The sequence below is a fragment of the Arachis duranensis genome, chromosome 9, assembly GCF_000817695.3.
Source record: "Arachis duranensis cultivar V14167 chromosome 9, aradu.V14167.gnm2.J7QH, whole genome shotgun sequence".
Lineage (NCBI taxonomy): Eukaryota > Viridiplantae > Streptophyta > Magnoliopsida > Fabales > Fabaceae > Arachis > Arachis duranensis.
Window position 1 is genome coordinate 20,792,543 of NC_029780.3, and position 23,501 is coordinate 20,816,043.

The 23,501-nt window shown below is 32.3% G+C and overlaps 3 protein-coding genes across 6 annotated transcripts; 2 read left to right on the forward strand and 1 right to left on the reverse strand.

Moving 5' to 3' along the window:
• Positions 1–854: 854 nt before the first annotated feature.
• LOC107465095 (flap endonuclease 1) lies at positions 855–6,911 on the reverse strand. 4 transcript variants are annotated; one of them, XM_021130575.2, is made up of 18 exons: positions 6,797–6,911; positions 6,576–6,692; positions 6,435–6,493; positions 6,226–6,285; positions 6,026–6,079; positions 5,166–5,214; positions 5,007–5,054; positions 4,832–4,897; positions 4,704–4,754; positions 4,387–4,506; positions 4,226–4,310; positions 4,040–4,121; positions 3,470–3,584; positions 3,290–3,346; positions 3,133–3,179; positions 2,981–3,035; positions 1,879–2,073; positions 855–1,194 (listed from the first exon to the last, which is right to left on the reverse strand). In XM_021130575.2, the coding sequence occupies exons 1-17, from the start codon at positions 6,806–6,808 to the stop codon at positions 1,894–1,896; spliced, it is 1,257 nt and encodes a 418-aa protein (XP_020986234.1). In that variant the 5' UTR covers positions 6,809–6,911; the 3' UTR covers positions 855–1,194; positions 1,879–1,893. The 4 variants fall into 4 exon arrangements, with proteins under 4 accessions (XP_020986234.1, XP_052110771.1, XP_015939571.1 ...); XM_052254811.1 differs by having other exon boundaries at positions 3,470–3,587; XM_016084085.3 differs by lacking the exon at positions 1,879–2,073.
• Positions 6,912–11,530: 4,619 nt separating this feature from the next.
• On the forward strand, positions 11,531–13,204 carry LOC107465079 (uncharacterized). The gene is made up of 6 exons (XM_052254217.1): positions 11,531–11,613; positions 11,703–11,824; positions 12,193–12,277; positions 12,355–12,481; positions 12,556–12,710; positions 13,105–13,204. Exons 1-6 carry the CDS (start codon positions 11,531–11,533, stop codon positions 13,202–13,204), a joined length of 672 nt encoding a protein of 223 aa, XP_052110177.1.
• A 5,343-nt stretch (positions 13,205–18,547) lies between these two features.
• On the forward strand, positions 18,548–22,784 carry LOC107465080 (uncharacterized). Its single transcript, XM_016084061.2, has 6 exons — positions 18,548–18,729; positions 18,816–19,508; positions 19,551–19,744; positions 19,823–20,713; positions 21,001–21,327; positions 21,418–22,784. The coding sequence occupies exons 1-6, from the start codon at positions 18,548–18,550 to the stop codon at positions 22,782–22,784; spliced, it is 3,654 nt and encodes a 1,217-aa protein (XP_015939547.2).
• The last annotated feature ends 717 nt before the right edge of the window (positions 22,785–23,501 follow it).

Genomic DNA, 23,501 nt, shown 5'->3' on the forward strand with positions numbered 1-23,501 from the left:
TTATTCGCATATGAGTGATGATTCAGGATTATGATTTTTATTTTTATTTTGTTATCGTTTTCCGAGCAAAATTTTAATTAGTTACAAAAAAATCAAAATTTTAATTCAATTTGTTAAATTATTATGCAAATCATCATAAATTTGTTATCAACGTTCCTTAATTAATTCTTTTAATTACAAAATTATAAGGCGTTGATGTTTTTCTTTAAGTTTTTCAGCACACTACATGGGTTCATTTTTCCTCCTAGTGAGACTTGAACCCGGATGTGGTTATTAAAGAGGCATATAATATGCCACTCAACCAAGTCTCCAACCACGGTCTTGATGTTTTTCTCTCTCTTTTAAAGTTTTACACTTTACTCATTAAAAGATTGTTCTCCATGTTTTGTCCAATTTCTGCCAAATCCATAAGAAAAATAGACGATTTCTGTCCTTCAATTTCCATTTTGCCCTTGTAGTAAGTTTTCCACAGTTACTGCCAATCCTAAATCTTAATTACACAGTTAGCCCATAATACAAAACATATCCACTACATTCTATATACCAAATGTAATTTTATGTATGTAAAATTTATAATTACATTTATTATTTCTAATATTACTCAATTATTCCAACAATAATTAAAAAATATAAAATAAGATAATAAGATAATTTTAAATTGTTTTAGCCAATTTTCTATTCTCTTTCAAACATTTTTATTTTGGTAGTGTATTAGATTACAAGTTCTCAGAATTTGTGGGGATTTGGTTGAACTTTAAGTTTGTACGAAATTTGAATCATTTGTAACTAAAAACTCGTGTCAAAAGCAAAACTACATTAGACATTAGTTAAGCATGAGATGACAAAAGAAAAACTACAAAGGGTAAACTGAAATTCAGTGGAATTTTTCTTCCAATCATTTTTGTTGTTACGTAACGATGGACTAATTAAGTAGCACCACAGATTGGCATTATAGGAAGCAAAATTCTAGCATAAATTAGTCAAATTCCAAAAATATACTTAACATTAGTATTTTACACTTTGGAGGACTAAATTTCAGTACTGCAAATCAAACCTCCATGATGCAAAGCTACTCTAACCTGATTAACTCTGGTTTGGCCAGTATCTTCTAGACGCTGCCAACTATTTCTTCTTCTTAGCAACAGTGGCTTTAGTCTTTTTGTTACTCTCTTTAGCATTAGCTTGTGGTGTTTCCTGCCAAGAAATGAGAACTTGTTAACGCAAGAATAGTGACGTATGGTAGAGGTGTTTTATTCTAAACCCATCAGCAGATTCGTTGAAGTTCTTTGTTAGACTGGCTCTACGAACTTCACAGCTTTCTTTTATGAAAGGTATAAACCCATTTTGCAAAGCATCAAACATCTTGTGCTACGAAGTAGAAAAAACCTAGCAATAATGCATGAGCCCAGTATGGGTAAATTTTGCTCATATGTAAAATCTAGTCATAAACTTCCACCATCATGTGAAAGCTGGTACTGGCAGATTACTAGTGAGAAACAAAATAAATTTTAAGCTCTTCAGTTCTTTTACATTCCTGCATAACAATGAGACTTCGTATCTATGTAAATAAAGTCAATGAGACTTGGTAAAGGCATGAACCACAAAACTGCATACTTAAAGGGAGCAAATGCTAAGCTAAATACTTAATTTGAGAAATACACAATATTGGGAATGAAACATGCGTGGAGTAATGAAAGGAGGCTTTCTTTTTTAATTTATGATGTAAAATTAGTAGTTAGAGATTATTGGATGGCACAATAGATAGTGATAAAAGATAGTTTATCCCTTCCATAAAATCATGATGATCAAATTAAGACTTCACATTCTTTACTTAAAATATAGATTCTACATGAGAATAGATTGACTTTGAAGGTTCACCAGGGCTAATCAGCTTCAGGCACCAAAGCAGACACCTCTAAATAATGACAATGACACGTGGTGCTTGGAACCCAGATTATGTTTTGGCAAGCTTAACTTGCCACTAACCATGGGCCTTGAACAGTTAAAAGTTTGCAGAGAGAACATCTTATGCTCAATATCTGGTTTGAAAGATTTAAGCATGCATTTGCTTTCCTGTCATCAAGTGTGTAGTCAAAATTATGCTCGCAAATCAGCTTCAATATTTCTAGTAAATAGCAAACTCCTGTTTCTGGTACTTCAATTTCTCAGATGCGAAACAGAAAGGATACTGTTTGCGAAAACAAAAGAATAAATGCATCTTACTCCCATCTACTTTATTTCCTGAGCTTTAAAAATGTGCAAATTAAACCCCCGAGAACACATGCATTGTAACCAAAATACTTAGAAGTTTGGGTTATGCAAAAATTGGTCCTCTTGAACTTTCCTAAATATGCAATTTTGATACCCTATATTTTGTTAAATCTTAAATGTGATATTTTTTAATAATTGACGAACAAACTACCAACATGGTCAAACTGTAAATTTGAAAAACTTAGAAGGCTCAATTTGCACATTTAAAGTTTAGAAACTATAGTGTGCATGGCGTCATAAAAGGTCACAGGTGTAGGTGCAACTAACCCTTTTATTTTTTATTTTTTGTAAGAGAATAAAGAACTAAAAACCTACAGTGGGTAAAGGAGATGATCAGGGATATCCTTGCCACACAAGTTGTGGTGTTCAATTGCTTTTGTATCTAACAAATAACATTCATGATCACATCTTCAGATGAATGATTTTTCACACAACTGAAGTTAATAAGACATGTCATCATCAGATGCAAGAGTTTAGTCATCATCCAGATGACATCTTAAGATAATGCAAATAATGCATGGAATCAATAATTCATGATGCTGTTACAGCCAGAAAAACAGGTGAATAGAACTGAATAATTGAATCATAGCAAGCCCAAAGTTTGACCATAAATGTTTTGATGAAAAATTTGCCAGGATTTTTTCTAGTGTTTTAGTATATTAACAAATAATAGCAAGCAACGACTCTAATAGGCGTAATGGATACACACCTTCCGTTTAATGGGTACAGATGGATTTGCTGTAGGCTTAAAAAATGATTCCAATCTGTTAGTGTTTGGAAGAGTGAAAGTGAAGGAATTAGAAAGGAAAAGAAAAGAAAAAACATTAAACATTCACGTCCAACGAGTTAAGGATCACATACCGGCCTTGTGACGACTTGTTCTTTGCTGCTTTAATTTTTTCAATTGCCTATCAGATTAAAAAAATAAATAAATAAATAAGTTGTTTTCTGAAGCAATGAAATCCCACCATACCCTAATCAAACAGTCAACAAAAAGATATTATTTGAAGCCACACACCTTTGTCACCCTATCAATGTTGAATCCATTCTCATTTACCAGAAATGTTACTAACCCCTGCAAGGCAACATGATCAAAGCTGGTTACATTGCCAAAGAACTCAATATATTTTGATAGAATTAATTTGAGTATGTGAATCTGTGTCTGTTTGGAAGGATTTTGTAACAGACTAGCTATTACTTCTTCATCTGGAGCAGACCACTTCAAATTAAGTTGCTCGTCTTCAGTTATGACCAATGGTTCTTTAAAAAGCCGTCGGGCCTCCTGATATGGCCAATCATCTGGAATGTGGTACCTGCTTCACACATTCAATACATTGTAAAGGATAAATTATCAACATGGTAAGGAGACACCACCACAAAAAAAGTACTCGAAGTTATTTTTATAGACAGTGGATATGGATGCTCTACACTGCATATCTGGAAAAATAGGCAGCATCAATGGGATATCAATCACTAGATAAAGAGGCCAAAATACATAACAGCCTCCAATAGCAGATATTTAATATAATGATGAAATGACACCAAGATACAACATGAGTACAAAAGAAAAATACATGGAACATGCATTCTCACAATCAGTAAACTTGGAAGAGCCCAAATATCTAAGCCAGACATCTGATTACAAATCCAGTGCGAATATAACAAAGGGAAGTAGGTAAGCCAAATTTCACCACACGATTAATATGTATCAAATTGCATAAAGTGGACAAGGGTGATTTAAAGAACGGAAGAAAAGAAAAAGAAAAACCTTTCTTTGTTTATATTCTCCAGTATCATCTCAATAGAACCATGTTGACGTATTAGCTTCAAAGCTGTTGTTCCTCCAATACCTGCAGCACACATCATGTTTATATTACATGGATGCACTGTTATATAGCAATCATAATGCCACACTTCAATTAACATCTCGCAAATCAAATTGAATATAAAGTACCTCGGATGCTTTCACAATAATCACACCCAGAAAGAATGCATAGGTCAATAAATTGGTCCATGCTCAATTGTAGGTCCTCCAAAACCTGAAACAACATAAATATCAACATAAGCACAGATCTAATAGTGAAAAACTTGACAAACTTTGAAAGCTTCAAGGACCTTGCTAATGTCAAATTCCATCACTGGAATCTTTTTGGAGCTGGGATCCATTAAATGGCGAAGAAATTTGGGAGCTCCAAATGTTAAAGAATCCATATCTTCTGAAGCTACAGCATAAACCTACAAGTAGTAAAATATTCAACATAAACATCAGAAAATTTATATTAGGAAATGTTTGAAATAATGAAATTAATTTTAAAGGATTGAACAATCAACTAAAAAAATAGCATGAAGTCATAACTAAAGATTATAATTATAAATAGAAAAAAAAAATAAAGAACAAAATATTCAAGGGGATGCAGTAGATATGAACTTGCCTTTCCAGCTTTACAAAGAGAAGCACACTGAGCCTCTGCTTCTGAAGGTGCCTGTTGAAGCCAAAGTCTTAGCCAGATCTAGACACACAGTACCAGTAATCATAAATACTTCAGTAGTACAATGTTACCTCAACAACGGGCACTCCCATGAGTCTTAAAAGCTTTTTGCAGTCTTCATTATGCTGCTTTGTCACCTACAAGAGTATGGCAAAATGGCATCAACAGCTCGCACCTAAAACCAAGGCTTTATCCATTACATGCAATAACTTATTAAACAAAGATGCCAAACCAACAAAGACTCACCTTCACAGTCCGTTTGCTGAATTTTTCAATGTCTTCCTTATTGGCTGTCTAAAATTACAAGAAAGAAGATATCCCCAAGATGAATATTGTTATTTAATAGAAGAAAATACTTGCACAAAGGAACCATAGAGATAACCCAATATCAAATTATGGACATACCTCCTTGGCTTCAGACAAATCCTCGGTAGCATCAGCCCTCCTCGTCAAACTGAACAACAACAAAACTTGTGAAAAAGACATCATTACGAGAACGAGAATAACTAAAACTAAGCCTTGTCTCTCAAGATGGGGTCAACTACATGAATCAAATGAGTATTTTATTATGAATCATATATGTGTTTAAATCATTTATATCTAAATCTAAATCATTTACCCTCCATTGAATCCAAGTTCCTAACTCCCGTCTCAACAAGCCTTCTCCAAGTATAGCCACTTACCAACTAAGATCAGATTCTATAATCTTCTCTATAATAGAAACTATCTCAAGTCCTTTATAATGCGAAACGTAATAATTCTAATCCTATCTAGTCTGTTGTGTACACTCACCCAAGCATCCTCACCTCTGAAACATTATTAAAGAACTTTTATCAAGTGGAAAAAGAATATATTTTTCTTTTTAAAAAAAATAAAGAAAACTTCTTTAGATGCACAAGATGAATTGTGCAGTTTTTGCCACTATTTGGTAGGAGCATAATGCACCTTCAATGACAAACATGTTTTATGGTGTAGGATTATATGCCTAGCATCTATTTGGTGTAAAGTTCATGATGTTTATAGGGGACTTTCTCTCTCAGACATGTTGAGAGATTGAAAGCTATGCTTTATGGATAAATCTTTTGTTTTTGTTTTTTCTTCCTTCAAAAAAAAAAAAAAATCTTTTGTTTTGTTTTGCTTTCGTACAGGGATGCCCTTATCCCCAGTTTGTATTATCCTTCTCCTCATCTTAATGAAATTCTTTTTTATTTTTGGGGGGAAAAAATGAACAATCTGGAAATAACAAAACATCAACACAAAAATACCGTTTTGCCAGCTCTTGCTTCTTCAACTCTGGTGGTTTCCCATCAAAAACATATCTGGGAAAGAGGAAAATTTGCAAGGGAAAAAAATCAGCAATAGTGCATATGTTACAAAACAACACTTTCTCCTACGTTTCTATTGAAAGAAAGGAAATAGAAATAATACTTAAAACAAATAAACAGAAAACGTAATAAGTAATTACACTGGTTTCATCCCAGCTTCGAGAAGCCTGATAGTCCTTGTAAACATGCCTTGCAAATGACTGTAACATACAAAAGCAAAGTCATCACACATTTCCAATAAAGAAATTATAAGAAAACACGAAAAGAGAAACATAACAAGACCCCACAATTAGGCAATACTCGATTGAAAATTATGTGAATGTGAATTGATTATCACTAACTACCCCACCTAGTAACTTCACCAGCTTCATTAGTGAGCATTTCAGTTCCAATTCTTCCCACAACAATCTGCACCAAAAACCACACAAACATCAGAAACGAATTGCTGGAAGCATATAGTGGTAGCTAAGAGTGAGTAAGTAGTGCGGACAAGGAACTGGTAAATGCTCATGCTGGCGTCAATGGCGATCTTGCGTCCAAAGTAGCTCTCGAATTTATTCTCCTTCATGGCTTTCGGTGCATTGTCCGCCAAAAGCTTCGTTAAACCCTAGAATGAAATAACCTCCATGAGAATTCGTCAATGAAGGAAAATGAAACGTTGATTATAAAGAATAAAGCTGAAATGAAAATGAAATGCGAAGAATTGTTGACCTTGATACCCATTTGGTTTGAGCAATTTGTGTTAGGAATGAGCAGAGAAGATGAGAAAGATGAGTGAGACGGCAGAAGAAGAAGAATTAGAAATGTGAGGGAGACGGTAACTGCTTCCCGCGCACTCTGCTCAAGGGTACTATTTTGCAATTTGCAGTAGGCCCAACCATTCGGCCCATATAACTAACGGCCCAATAAGCCCATTATTTTGCTTAGGGAATGATTGAGGCCTGCAGAAATTGCCTGTCCAAAACAAAAAGGAAGCCTACAGAAACCTAGGATAGGATTGCTACGAATCTGGGAACGAAAGTATCAATAAATTTCTCTGGCCACTCGCAAATCCTTAAATGGAGATTAGACAGCAGATTAGTTATTGGTCTGTCGGATTGAGAAATACTGTAAAAAAAAACATTTCTTCCATAAAATTAAATAAATGAATGGAAGGAGAGAAAGAACATATCTGCTATTGTGGAATAAAAATTTTGGCGAGATTTAATTATGATGATGATTTTGAATTTTATTAGGTTATAATTTTAAATTTGAATTTTATTTAAAATAATTAATTTTTAAAATTTTTAAATTGATTATTTTAAATATTGGAGAAAAGACGTACGGAACACCAAATTTATGTATATGTTTGTTGCAATTATTTATTTGAGTTTTTTAAAAAAAAAAAGCTGAAAAAAATGAATGATTTTAAGGATATTTAGTTGAATTGGTGAATTTTTATTTGTTCATACAATCATTTTTGTTATTGTTATTTGGGTGAGGGTGAGGATGTTTATGGTAACTGTTATTCTACTAATCTACAATATCTATAGCTAATATATATCTTGCACGCATTTGAATAATGATACGAGACCTTTTTCCTGCTATTTTCTACTTGGCAATAATTATGCCGCAGCATACGAGAGGCACAACACAATCATAATTTAGTCTTGAACAGCAACTAACTAATGTTTTCGGTAGCTGTCAATTACATGAACGCAGCCCACAAGGGTCATCAGGTCCCTTAATCCTTTATTCCTTTTTCGCCAGCAGAATCCAACGAACAAAGCAATGACATAATCATACGTTCGAACTCATAAAAAAAATAATCATACGTTTGAAACCTTCGTTAATTTGTCGCCTTGCTATGTATGTCCTAACCGGCTGCGTGTAACTGTAAATTCAAGGTTGACATATACTTAATAAATAAAGAATCACTTGTATGTGAATCAAAGACATCATTAGTTGTTGCCATGTTATGATGTTAATCACTTGCTGTATACTGCATATATACTTGTTAATTCAAGGTTGACATTAACAAAAACACTCGCTAAAATTAAAAGTTTAAAACGATATTGTTGTCATCTTAATAATTAAAACAGTTACTCTATGCTTAATACAAAAATTAAACACGTGCTTGTAGCATTTGCCAATATAATTGCCGCCCACATTGATAGATTCTTGATAAAGAATAAGTAGCCGGGTGTTATCATTTGTCTTTATTTGAGATATTAATTTTATGTCTTAGACTAATTAAGGATGTAATGAATAGTTATATAAACATTTATATGTATTTTTAATTGCTTAAATTTTTGGATAAAATAATTTTATTAATATTAGAAAACAATATAACACGGATAAATTTATCGACAAATTTTTTTATTTTCGATGAATTTATTGACAAATTTTATTTGTTGGAAAAAAATCATATTGGTAATAGTTTATTGATAAATTTTATCTTTTCTCGTTAACTAATCGATGGAGTTTTCACCATTATGAATAAAATTTCCTTTGATAATTGCCTTATAGGTTTGGCGAATTCATCCGATTTTCGACAAATTTTTCATTGATAATGAACGTGAACCTTTTTGACGGCTTGATATCAAAGTTTATAATAGTATTATGACTTGATATTAAAGTTTTTATATGTCCAATAATCAAGAGAGAAGAGTGTTCTAAGGGTTACGTGAAACATTGATTTTGGACCTGAATATGAGGTTTAGACTCTTTTTAAGGCAGTGTTTGACTTGTTCGTACGCCGACGTGCCGCCATCCGAGTTCCTCGTGAGGAGGTAAGGGTGGTACCTGCAAGAGGATCCGATGCTTAAGTTAGCAAGAGTTTTAGACAGATTTTTAGTAGATTAGAACGTGAATATAGCTGAGGAGTGTCAGTATATTTATAGTAGAGCTCTTAACCACCTTTATTGGAGTAGTTCCACCTTTTATTATTAGTGGATTTTCGTTCCATTTATCTTGGAAGTTTGTTAGGATTATAAGATAGTAGGAGAGATTTAGGGACGTAGTTACTTGAAAGACTTATCCGATCTCTTTCACTATGTCCGACCTCTTGTACCTCTTACAAGAGGTCTGGTATGTGGTGAAAGTCATCCTTTTGGAGTGGGCCTTTTTTTTCTTATTGGACCTGACTTTATGTTTTGGGTCAGGTTATAAACAGTGCCCCTACTTGAGTCCGAACTTTCAAGAGGTTGGGCTCAAGCAATTTGAGACCTCCACTTCGTTGTCAGGTACCTGCTTTCACGAGGTCAAGTACTTGTTCAAATTTTTTAACCTTACTGCATTAAATAGGGGGTGAGCTTTGCGCGACAGTTTTCTTGGACACCGCGCATAGCTTTAAAGAGTGGTGTGAAATGACTGTTTTTCCCCCTTCTTCTTTATAAAGTGTTTGCGCGCTCCTTTTCTTCTCCTTTCTTCTCTTCTGAAAGTACTTCATTTGCTTCCTTTCATCACGGAAAAATTTTCTCCTTTTTTTACTTCACAACCAATCTCAGTTCCAAGATTTCTCCATCTTAGATCCTCTGAAGGTCTTGTTTTGCTGTGTGAATTGGAACGTTCGTGCTTACTGTTGTTTGACGTTCCCCCTTCCTTCTTCGAGTCTTCATCAAGGTTGGTGCTCCTGATTCTTGACTCCCTTTTTGCGTAACTGTGTTTTTTGAATCTGTTTCTTGTGTTGGGACAGTGTTTCGTGTAGTAGCGAAGATTTATTGCATTGTTGGTTTTATTTGTTCCTTGCAACTTCTTTGACTGCTGTTTATGTTGTCTACTAAGAGACCCTTTTGGACCGTTTTTGTTGATTACAATCACTGTTGAATATTTAGCTGTATTTTTGGAATTTTTGTGGAACTATAGCCGTTTTAATGTTTGTTTATTGCCTTCGTATTTTTCCCAATGGTTTTGCTGCTGTCGTTGTAGGAGAGATGCCAATTCTATTTATTCTTGTTTTGAAAAGATGTTTTCCAAATCGCGTTTTGTATTTTTGTTTCTTTTGCTCGACTTCTTTTGAATGATGCCCGAGTTCTATAGTGACAATTTCGTTGTTGTATTTGTAAGTGTAGATTTTATGTCTCGGTCAGTCATAAAAGATATATCGACAAAAGTTCCCCTCTCTTTTGACTTGGGTAGACACTCCCGTCCTTATCGTTGTTCCGTAGACATCATAGATTATGTGAGAATAGAGAGGATGAGAAAAATTATGAGATAGTGGTACTCGATCCCGAGGAGAGGGTGTGTTTTCCCTCCTTAGACAACTCGAGACGTTCCTTTTTCTATGCCTATGATTGTTTTTTCTCGAAACTAGATGTCAAGCTTCCTTTTTCTGATTTTAAAACAAATGTCCTTTGTGCTTGTGACGTCGCTCCCTCCCAACTTCACCCGAACTCTTGGGCTATTTTGAAGATTTACCAGCTTCTATGTTGGGAGCTCGATGTCTGACCTTCGGTTAAGGTCTTTTTCCATCTTTTTGTTTTGACAAAATCAGGGTCTTCGAAAGGAAAATTTTTTTGGCTTTCTTTTTGCGCCATTCAAGGTAAAAAGTTTTTTTTTCATTTTTGATGAGTTCTTCCACGATTTTAAGAACTATTTTTTTTTTAAATCCAAATTGTAGAGGAGGTCCGTCCTTTCTTTTTGGATGAAAATGATGAACCCTGCTTCCCTTTATACTGGCAAGAAAAACCCGTTATATCCAAGTATAGCATAGATACCTTAGATGAACTTGAGAAGGGTATGATAGACGTGTTGGAAGAGTGTTGGGGCTGGAATCCTCACTTGGACACGGAGAGATTCTTAGGGGATCTTGTTCTACTCTGGTCCATGCTAGGTAGCCTTCTTTCCTTAGCTTTATGACTTTTGGCTGTATCATCTATGATTAATGTGCTTTTACGTTTACTATTTAGAAAAAATGGCTCCCAAATCCGCAGCGATGAAATAACTGCATTAAACTCGGAAGACTGTTGTGGCACGTGGTATTAAGGAGAATGAAGCCAGGGGTGCTTCTACCCGATCTTCCCCAAGGAAATCGGACTTAAGTTCTTCAGCCCAAAAGAAGATCATTCCCACTCCATCAAGTCGGTTGGTCTCTCTTGACTTGTCTCTAGAGAATTCAGTTGGTCTTTCTTCTCCTTCGTCTTCAGAACCTCCCTCAAAGAAACAAAAGACTGTTGTAGAGGGTTGCATTTACGATACAGGATTTAATGGGATTGCTTGGAGTGAGAGGAATATCCTCCCTCATAGTTGCATCAACATGGATGATGTGGCTATTCAAAGCCACCTCCAACTTATGGCCCAAAATGAAACTCAGATAGCGGGAGTGTGTTCTTCTTTGGCTAAGTGTATAATTTATGGCAAGTACACAAGTTGATTTTTCTTTTGTAATTATGACAAAATATCACTAAAACGTGTGATTTGGGCACATTTTTCTGTTTGATATTTATTTAAGATATTACTGGAGTTATGGCCGGCGTAGAGGGTGAGAGAAAATACGTGAACGATGGCAAACTTATTAACATGATGGTCATTCATATTGAGAATGATGGGTGCGTTTTTTCCAACAATCCTTACTCATCACTTAATATGTTTAAATAAGTAATTTTTTATTTTCTAAATAATTTGCATTTTTATACAGTTTAAAGCTTAATATTGTTGTTCTTGGAGAGATGGTGGACCGGATCAAGTATTTTCTGGCATCGGGCGATCAACAACTGCCAATAATTATTTTTCAATTTGCAAGAGTAAAAAATGCTGGAGGTACGTAAGAATTTGATTACTATCAAATGATTATATTCTTATTGTAACTATTTCTACTAATTACTATCACCAGTTTTTTTCTTTGTTAATTGTAAATCCTATGTTGAATTACTCAATAATTAATTAATCAATATATAATTTTAAACTATATTTCTGTTATTATATAATACTTTTTATTATTTTATATTTGCATTAAATATTTTTTTATAGGTCATTGCTAAAATAAAAGGTTTTAATAATTAATTAGGTTCACGGTAGATTATAGTTATTTTTTTAAATCTAAATACACTTTTGGTTACTTTCCATTCGATAATTCTTCTGTCATGTATAGTTGTACAACTCATTTAAGCAATTATTGTTATATATAGGTACCAATATTGTGCAGAACATTATGTATGGTACTAGACTCTTGATAAATCCAGATATTCCTGAGGCTTTGATGCTTCGAAAAAGGTATTGTACCAATATTGTGAATTATTTATGGTTGTGCATATTGACTGTATTTTTGTGGCATCGTGATTGATAAGTAGTGTGTACTATAGAGAGATCTCGCAGTACCTATCTGTGATTTCTGGCAAACCAGCATATCTTGATGAAGATGAAGTTTTATATTCCACTGGGAGGAAGACAATAAAGGAGTTACGTACTGCTACGGATGTGAGTGCTTTATATAAAACTACTTTTTTTCGTTTGGTTCATTTTTTTTTAACTTTCAAACTGTTCCTATGTAGGTTGGATTCTATGTTGTTCGGGCCACTGTTCTTGATGTTGAACCCGTTCCAAGTTGGTGGTATAAATCATGTGTTTGCAGCGTGAAGGCAGAAGCTAATGCGGATGAATACTTCTGCGATGGCTGTAATGGGAACGTGAATAATGTGGTTGACAGGTATTACTCTAATTAGATTTATTTGTGCAATCTTTTCATAAAAATCATAAAAATATAGTTAACTAATTGATTATGTTGATTTTTTTAATGATTTAGCAATATCTGGCTTAATACCAATAATTATTAAAAACAAAAACTGCTTTGGTTGATGAAAATCTGGTTTAGCCACACAAAAAAGATGACAAACAAAGATAGAGTGCACAGAAAAAAGTCATATACCAACAACACTTTTATACCAAAGTCTCCTTTGCTAGGCTAAAATCTAGAAAATTGATAAATCTAAAAAAATTGTGTTTGAGCATCTAAATTATGTTGAATATCATTTTTATGATTTTGTTGTAACTAAAGGGTGATAGGCTAGGTGTTAATTGATGTTTTTGAATAAAAAAAATAGGTATAAGTTAAATTTGTTGGTTTTTGATGGTACTGGTACAACGAACTTTGTTGTGTTCGATAAAGGAGGTCGCAGCTCTATTCGGACGAACCTGTACTGAGATGGTGAAAGAATCGAATGTACGTGAAATCAATTTCGTTGAACACGTTATGATTGTCAATAAGAGATGTTTGTTTATTTAGAACGATATAAATGTAAAATTTTTGGTGTAGGAAAAAGGGAAAGCAAGCAAAGATCCTACTGGTTTTAATGAGTTTTTTCTTGATAAGGAGTTTCTATTCAAGGTCGAAGTAGAAACTACTGGATGGTGCGATTCTTATGATGTATCGGTGATACGTTCTGATTCTACCAATTTACCGAGGTGGAGGGACACTCAAGACCCGGTAAAATCTGGTGTACCCCTGCTGGTCCTATTAACCCTGTGCAGGTTTGATTTTTTTTATTTTTTGTTGATTTTTAGACTATGTATATTAAGGCTTAATTTGCCAAATATGAGGTGTTATTTATTTATTTTTTCATTGTTTTTCTATATAGCCTCAAGGTGAAGATGGATGTTCTGTTTGTGATGAGTCACCTGATCCAATCGTGGAAAATTTGTCTGTTACTAAAAGACCTGTTGTCAGGGTATTCATTTAGTCTTCACTTATATGGCCTCTTTTATATTTTAGATTTTATTTTTTGGTTAAAATCTTAATTATATTTTTTTGTTTTGTTTTGTTTGAAGTGCCTTTTGGATGAGTTTAACATGTCTGGTGCTCCTTCCATTAAAAAGTAGCTGCTGTGAAACATGAGGTTTTTCATGTAAAGGAGATAAAGGAACATGCTTTAAAGGTTTGGTGGAGTCTTGGCTATAGCTATTATTTATTGAGAGAACAGATACTATTCAACTTTTAAAATATTTTAAATTGAACAATTGTTGTTTTGTTTTATTTAATTATCTATATTTTTTGATACAAGTCGAATATTTAAATTGAACAGATACTTTCTTTTTATTTTGATACAAGTCGAATATGATTCTAATATATAAGTCAATAATTATTCTGCTATTTCTATAATTGACTAAAAGAACAAAAAAAGTAATTGTCTAATTGACCTGTATATCAAACAATAGTCATTGGCATTCAGCGACCTTACTCTTCAAGTTATTATTATTTGGGTGGAGATCAATCATCGTATTTTAAGCAACCTTTATCATTTTCTTTTTCCTTTAAAGAAGATACAATAATTTAAGCTTCTTGATGTTGTTTTTTTTTTTAAATGTTCATCATGGATTCCAAAATACCAGTACACTTAACACTTTTTTTCTTCCAATTTTATAATTTAGTATTAATTCGTAGGAGAGCGATTTTACCAACTTCTAATTAATAGAGTCACTTATTTATTATATGCTATTTTCAACTTATTCTTAATGAAAAAAATTTTATGAAAAATAAAATAATGAAATAAAAAAAATTTCATTATCAATTTTAAGAATAATAAAATTTTAATATTCGATTATATTCTCATGTAGCATTATTTTAAGATTCTAATATTGAACTATTAATTTTATATTAGGTGACTTATGTTTAATTCTCTTAATTTTTAATAAAATTAATTAAATAAATTATATAATTTTGTGGAATTATTTCAATTATATTATTAGTTAAAAAAAATTTTTCTCTCTGTTGATAAAAACTCTCTTCTTTCTCCTGATAACACACAATTAGCTGCTGTGGGAGCGTTGCTGTCGTTGTTTCTACTTTGACAACAGTGACTCTCCACTCTCCCTCCTCCCCCTTTAAGATCGAGATTTAGAGAAAAAATTTTATTCATGAAGATGTTTAGAGATCAGAAAAATATTCAGAAATATGAGTAGTTCACGAAAAAGATGGCACAAGTTTTAAGCAATCATGATATGAGATCGATATATATTAATTATATTCTAAATTCTTCAACCTGAAACTTAAAATTCGCAAATAAAAATTAATGTATAGATTTTTATGAAATAAAATAATAACTATAATAAAAAGTGCTTTTAATTTATTATTAATTAGTAATTGAACATTAAATTATCAAATAAAAAATATTATTAAATGAGAGTAATTACTGAATAAGAGTGATTGTTAGGGTGTTGGTGTTGTATGGTGCTGTGACTCATTAAAGTATGTTATATTATATTTATGACTCCGTAAATAGAAACTTTTTATTTCGTTCAAAAAAGAAAACTACTGATTTAAAATAAAATAATATCTTTGATTCTTTCCAACAAATTATAACATATACACATTAATATTTTAGCCCAGCCCAAAATACAATAGCTTTATATAAGAACTCTACAATTACTTATAATCTTTCATATTTAATATTTGATAATTAGATATTTTTTGAAGGTGTTACTGTTGTATATTGCATCACATCTTTATGTAAGTTTTATTTATTTTTTTTATTTCAAATAAATTTTTTAAGTGTTGATTAGTCTCCTATTGATTAGTGTTTTCATTTTATTTTGTTCAACTTCTTTACAATTTTATTTTTTTTATTATTCACATGTTATAAACTTATTAGTTTAGTAATTGAAAATAAATAATATTTATATAATTGTTAAATCTTTGAAAAAAATAAGACTATTATACACTCTCTAAAAATATTATTACTATACAATACTCTATGTTTTATGTAAGTTTTATTTTCTTTTATCAGATAGGTTAAAGTTTGTTAATTTGGATACTAATTTTTATTATTCACTTAATGTAATTATCTAAAAAAATTATTTTATTATTTATAAAATAAATTTAAAAATTATATTTCACGAAAAACATACAGTACCACCTTTTAAAAGTATATTATTATTATTATTATTATTATTATTATTATTATTATTATTGAGGCATACCACAAAGTTGTATTTAATTTTTAATACGTAATTTAATTTTTAATATTTAATTTTTAAATGACCAAAATTATTCTGTGTTGAATATTTTGTCTTTAACTAATTTTTTTGTTATACGTTGATTAAAAAAATGTGATTTATTGATCACTTCTAAGTTCAAATCTAAAAATTGTCGTGCAGGAGTTTTTAAATAAAAATTGATACCTCATAAATTAGTCAATAAATAATCAGTATTGTAAGTTAATGGATATTTAAAATTTAACTTCAAAATAAGTATTAAAATTTGAAAATTTGTATTCGTAACTTATTGTTGCGGAAGAAGTACATTGTAGATAAGTGACTTAACAACGATAATGTATCCCACTCCAATCACACAATCGAAGGTTGCAAGGTTAAGATGAAAGATAATTTTGGTAAGAAAACGAAAAAGACTTGATGAAAACGAATTTGCTTTCTTTTGTGCTTCTGGTAAGTGTTCTTCTAAAACTTCTTTAATTTCTATTTTTTATGGGAATTACAGTTTAAACTATTATCATTGTTGAGAATATTAGTGAAATAGTTTGTACTATACATAATTTTTTAAGTATTTTAGTTTAGTGATTTGAAAATTGTAAATAACTATTCATCTTTATAATTTTTTTAAACTCATATTTAATAAGCTATAAATTACATAAAAATTATGCAATCTTCAAATCTTCATATACTATTTAGGTTAATTAATTATTTAATATTATTTAAAATATACTCTATCATAATTTAAAATAATATACTATTTATCCTAAATTAATACATAAAACTCTATACTAATTGAAAAAATATAGAATTTGATGCTTTTGTGTATATCTATTTAACTCGATTTAAATAAACTAAAATTTTAGAATTATATTTAAATTTAGAATTTTATTTGTTATTTAAATTGAATTGTATTCATTTTTAACTAATGACTGGTTATATTTTAAATAATATGATATGAATACTTATTGATTTAGTTTAATAATTTAAAAAATAATTCAATAAAACTAAACCAATACAAAAAAAAATTTAACTACGAAAGTATACTACTAAAATTATATAAAATCAAATACGAGATTAGTTAATTGAATAATTATTATTTGTGTTTCTATTATTTTTCTTGACTTAACAGGTCGAAGAACAACAATAATACAAATTTTGACGTACATAAAAATATGCATCATATTACTACAAGTCAAAGAACAGTGTGTCAAAAAATTGAAACCTCATCTAATATTCTCAGTTTATAATCCAGTGAGAATAAAGGTGACATTTTTCTCACTGTAATTGACTCATATTTATCTAAATTTAATCTATATCAATTTAATGACGAAAATTTTCTATATATTTCTTATTACTCATTCATAGGGAAGCAACTATCTATGCATGGTGTACATTGTGCCTCGCATGGAATTTTTGGACAGGAAAATACTCTTCCTATCTATGTAAGACCTTCTACATCAGAGATAAGATCTAGATCTTTAACTCTACAGACGGATTCCTCATAGACAAGAACTCCACTGTCCGTGTTAACAAATAGTACGTATAATTAATGATTGCCAAATGATTCATACACCAATATTTAATAAAAAGTATACTTCATCGAAAATCATTTATATAACATAGATTTATTACAATTCTAGCATACTCCAGTGTACAAGGACCCGCCAATAATCTAACTGAAGTTGTTCCACAAAATCAGCTTTCATCACACTCCAGTTCCCACCGATCATGCCTAACAGAAAGGTAATTTAGAAAAGATAATCATCATTATTTTATTCTTTTTTTCCTATAGTTTCTATGGTTTATTTAAATAAAATTAAACTTTTTTGTAAAGAGGTTCTACTATGATTGGGGTGCAAAAAGGACAATCTTCCTCTGTTGTTGCTTCGGTGGCTATTAATTTGGCACAACTTTATGAAGATGTAATTTATCGACTGTTAAGACGCATCCACCAAGCGCTGACACACACAGTGGCCAACATGTTGACCCTTTTGTTGATAATGAAGGAAATTTCTCATTATATCAAGAATTTAAGTTTGTAGTTTGCAAGAGATATATATATTATTAGTAATACATCAAAATGATTATGTTTGCATTTTTTTTATAATTTTTTACTGTAGTTTTGAATGGTTATGATGATTTAATGTTGGATGTGGATATGGAAGATAATTTTATACCATCCTCAGAAACCTTAGACGGTATGTAAAATTTTTATCTATATGTTTATTTGCATCTTTGTGTACATCATGAACTAAATTGTATCGGTATGACATATGAGTAGCTAAAGGGAGTTCATTCGGCAGATGTCTGGGATATAGGAAACCCTATTTATCAATGTCAACACTGTAAAGCACGGATGTGGTCTGGAGAAAGGCTTGTTAAATCCAAACAGTCGCCCCAACCAAAGTTTCATTATGTTGTATGGAAGGAAAGATCGAGCTTCCTCTACTTTTTGTGCCTCATGATGAGCTCATTCAGCTTCATATTGGAGGAGATCAAAGAAGTATTCGTTTCCTAAAAAATATAAGGGCATTTAATTCAATGTTTTGTTTTACATAAATGGCTGGAAAAATTGACCGTGGGGTGAATAATGGGACTGCTCCTCCAATTTTTAAGCTTGGGGGTCAAAACTACCATAGCATTGGTAGCTTACTTCCTCCTGATAGTTTGCGACCAACATTTGCCCAGCTATATATCTATGACACAGAAAATGAGATTGACAATCGAATAGGCACACTTCGGTAAATTTCATACAACCAGTCAAATTTTTTAGTTATTTCTTATCTGTGAGAGCAAATAACATAAATTTTATTATTTTTTTTTGTAGTTCCAATGAAGCTATAAATGAGCGGGATAGAAAAATTGTGGCAATATTAAGAAATATGCTAGACAAATATAATAGTTTGGCAAAGAATTTTTGCTATGCAAGAGATAGGTACCAACAGAAAAACTGCACAAACATAAAGCTTAAGTTGATTAGTAAAAGGAATACAGATGGCAGGACATACAACTTGCCATCTGCATCTAAAGTGGCTGCATTGATTGTTGGCGATGTCGAACAACTTAGCAAAGATAGAGATATTATTATAGAGAGTCAATCTAGAAAGCTCCAGCGGATTAATGTTTTTCATCCATCTTATTTAGCCTTGCAATATCCATTGTTGTTTCTGTATGGGGAGGATGGATTTCGTTTGGGTATTGCAACATCAGACTCTATCTCCGCTAGACCTACAAAGAAAAACAAAACAATCAATTTGCGACAATTCTTTGCTTTTCGACTACAGAAAAGGACGGGTGAATCTCCGTTAATTCTGAGATCAAAGAGATTATTCCAACAGTTTCTGGTAGATGCCTACACAATGATGGAATCAGAGAGGTTAAAATTCTTTAGGTGTAAACAACCACAGTTGAGGGTTGATAAATACAAATGTCTGCATGAAAGTCTTATAAACGGGGATGTAAATGCTACAAGACTTGGAAAAAGAATCATTCTTCCCAATACTTTTACCGGTGGACCTAGGTATATGATGAATAATTGTAAAGATGTATTTGCAATTTGCAGATATGCAGGATATCCTAGCTATTTTATTACAATGACCTGTAACCCTGAATGGGATGAGATAAGAAGAGAAGTGACTTCCATTGGATTGAAGGCAGAAGACCGTCCTGATATATTGTGTCGAGTTTTCAAGATCAAGCTTGATGGTTTGATAGATGACCTCAAAGAGAGAAAAATCTTTGGCAAAATTTTGGGATGTAAGTATGTGTTTATGCAATGCTTTATTAAAATCCTATGTTGTAATGCTTTGCTCATTTGTCTTTTTCAATTTTCAGACGTTTGCACTGTAGAGTTTCAAAAGAGAGGGCTTCTGCATGCACATATCCTTTTATTCATGAGTAACGAGTTCAAGCCACAAACACCAGATGACATAGACAAATATATAACAGCTGAGATTCCTGATGAAAATGAAAGGCCAAATCTACATAGAGCTGTTCAAAATTACATGGTACATGGTCCATGTGGTCCGTATAACAAGAATTCACCTTGCATGAAGAATGGATCCTGTTCAAAGTTCTATCCTAAAGAGTTTAGACAGCGAACACTCATTGATGAGGCCGGATTTCCCAAATATAGGCGTACTGATAACGGTCGAACAGTGAAGAAAAGGGAATGTGTACTAGACAATAAGTTCATTGTTCCGTATAATCCAGAATTGTTGCTCAAGTTCGGGTGCCACATAAATGTGGAATACACATGCCAAACAAGTTCTATTAAGTATCTGTTTAAGTATGTACACAAGGGTAATGACCGCGTAACAGCTACTCTATATAATGCTGGTGATCTGTCAGAAGCCACACAAGTTGTTGACAAAATTAGGAATTACTACGATTGTAGGTATATTTCGGCATGTGAGGCAGTCTGGCGTCTATTTGGATACGAAATCCAAAAGAAAGAATCATTTGTGATTAGACTTCCATTCCATTTGGAGGATGAGCAACCTGTGATTTATGGTGAAACTTCTAATGCGAATGATATTGTCGAAAGAGAAATATCTCATAAGTCCATGTTTTTGGGATGGATGGCAGTGAACATGTCATATCCTTATGCTCGAAGTCTGACTTATGCTGAGTTTCCAACCAAGTTTGTTTGGAAGGACGATTCTTCAAAGTGGTTTCCTCGAAAGAAAGGCTTCGCAATTGGAAGGTTGACTCATGTACCTGCAGGTAATGACGAGTTTACATTCAATTTTGATCTTACTTATTTAAGGATTTAAATTTAAAATCTTAACAGCCTATACCCCACGTCCATTTTATCCAATTTATCTACACTAGAAAATAAATGTTCAAATAACTTTCAACCGTTATAATTTGTAGATTATATGATTTTTTATTTTTCTATATTTTTTAGAAAAATTATTCTTATGCGGATGTGAAGCTACATAATAATTCAAATAGCGTAGCTTAATCCATTTAGCAACTTAAAAGTGGGATTTTAACTAAGTTTTTTGCAGTAAATACCGAAGAATATTACCAACGGCTTCTCTTGAATACTCAAAGAGGATGTATGAGTTTTCGAGATATAAGAACAGTAGGAGGAACAATTTATGCTACGTATAGAGATGCATGCTTCGCCCTTGGACTCTTGCAAGATGACAATGAATTCATTGATGCAATTAAGGAAGCAAGCTCATGGGCTTCAGGATCATATGTTAAGAGGTTATTTGTCATTCTATTAACATCCAACAATATCTCAAGACCAGAACATGTTTGGTATAGATGTTGGCATGAACTCTCAGATGATATTTTGTATCGACAGAGAGCCGTGATGAACATGAGCGGTGAGTTTCTATTAATTACAATGATAAAAGTTCTTCCTTATTAATCATTTTTAGTTTGATTGAATTTTTATAGTATCGTATAATATGCAGAGTTAACAATGTCAGATAATGAGATTAAGCAGTTGTGCTTAATGGATATAGACAAGATCTTACATTCCTATGGTAAAACCTTAAAAGACTATCCTCTTATGCCTTTAGCAACTGAAGTTGATAATTCTTTGTTAACCGAAAGGGTTATAAGGGAAGAGCTAAACTTTAACAAGGATGATTTAAAGAAAAATGCCTCAGACATGTTAGCCATCGCAACACATGAGCAGAGATATGCATTCGATAAAATTGTTACAGCTGTGTATTGTGATGAAGGGGGTTTTTTCTTTGTGTATGGTCATGGAGGTACTGGAAAAATATTTCTCTGGAACCTTATGTCTGCTGAGATTCGCTCAAGGGGTGATATAGTGTTAAACGTTGCTTCGAGTGGTATTGCATCTTTACTTTTTCCCAATGGAAGAACGGCACACTCAAGGTTCAAAATACCGCTGAATATAACTGAGGATTCTATATGTAACATCAAACCTTGTTCCCCTCAAGCAATGTTACTATTGAGAGCCAAACTTATAATTTGGGATGAGGCTCCAATGGTTAGCAGGTACTGCTATGAAGCGCTTGATAAATGCTTGGGTGATATCATGAGGTGTTCTCCAACATATAGCAAAGATTTGCCCTTTGGAGGAAAAGTGGTTGTACTAGGTGGAGACTTTAGACAAATTCTTCCTGTCATTTCACGAGGATCGAGACAAGATATCGTTCATTCAACCGTGAATTTGTCTTACCTTTGGAAGTTTTGTCAGGTGCTCAAACTAACAAAAAACATGAGACTCTTTGTAGGGACGACTGCTTCAGATCAAGATGAGACAGAGCAATTTGGTGAGTGGTTATTGAAAGTTGGTGATGGTCTAATAGGTGACAATATGGATGGTGAATCTGAGATATGTCTTCCAGGAGATATTGTTATTCCTTCTTCGGACCAGGCATTTGATGAGTTAGTTCATTTTTCTTATCCAAATATTTTGGAAAACATGTCCTCAAAGGATTTTTTCAAAGCAAGAACTATACTGGCTCCCACACTAGACATTGTTGAAGAGGTCAACAACCATCTGATGGCTATCATTCCTAGAGGGGAAAAATTATATCTTAGTTCGGATTCCATATGTATGGATGAAGGGAATATGGAGAGTCAACTAGATCTCTATGGTTCTGAATTACCGAATAGCATAAATTGTTCTGGTTTGCCTCCACATAAATTAATACTCAAGATTGGTGTTCCGGTGATGTTACTGAGGAGTATTGACCAATCCAGTGGTCTTTGTAATGGTACAAGGCTACAAGGTAGGAAGCTTGGAAATCATGTCATAGAATGTGAAGTCTTAACGGTAACAATGTTGGTCATATTGCTTTGATTCCAGGAATGAATATGGTACCAACAAATGAAACCGTCCCAGTTAGATTCCAACGAAGACAGTTTTCCATAATAGTATCGTTTGCCATGACAATTAATAAGTCTCAGGGACAAACTTTATCTCATGTTGGATTGTACTTGACCAAACCAGTTTTTACACATGGCCAACTATATGTGGCACTTTCAAGAGTTAAGAGTAAGAGAGGTTTAAAAGTTTTACTTATGAATCACGTAGGAATGTCTGCAAATTCAACTATCAATGTTGTTTATAGAGAAGTGTTTGAAAAAATAGTATTCTAATGTAAATATTTTAATTTTTTTTAAATTCTGTATTAGTGTATAATTATTTAACTTTAAAAAATATAAAATAATTATTACTCCCTTTTTTAAGTTAAACTTTGATTTTGATAATAATTTTATATATTTTTTAAAATAATAATTATTTTGTATTTTTGTTTTAAATATCGAAACATATAAATTTTTTTCTTACTTTTATAAATTTTTCCGTGCTGAGCATGAGTTTATTGACAAACCCCATTTTGACAGTTTATCTTGTATTGATTTTAGGGGATTTAATCACCTTTTACCCACATTTATTCAATGAAATAGCATGGTTTTATAACTTCTCCCTTAATTGCGCTTAAGAGTGAAAACATGCTTTTTAGGACTTAAAATAGCTAAATCTAATTCTCCTTGATTCCATTAGATGCCTTGATAT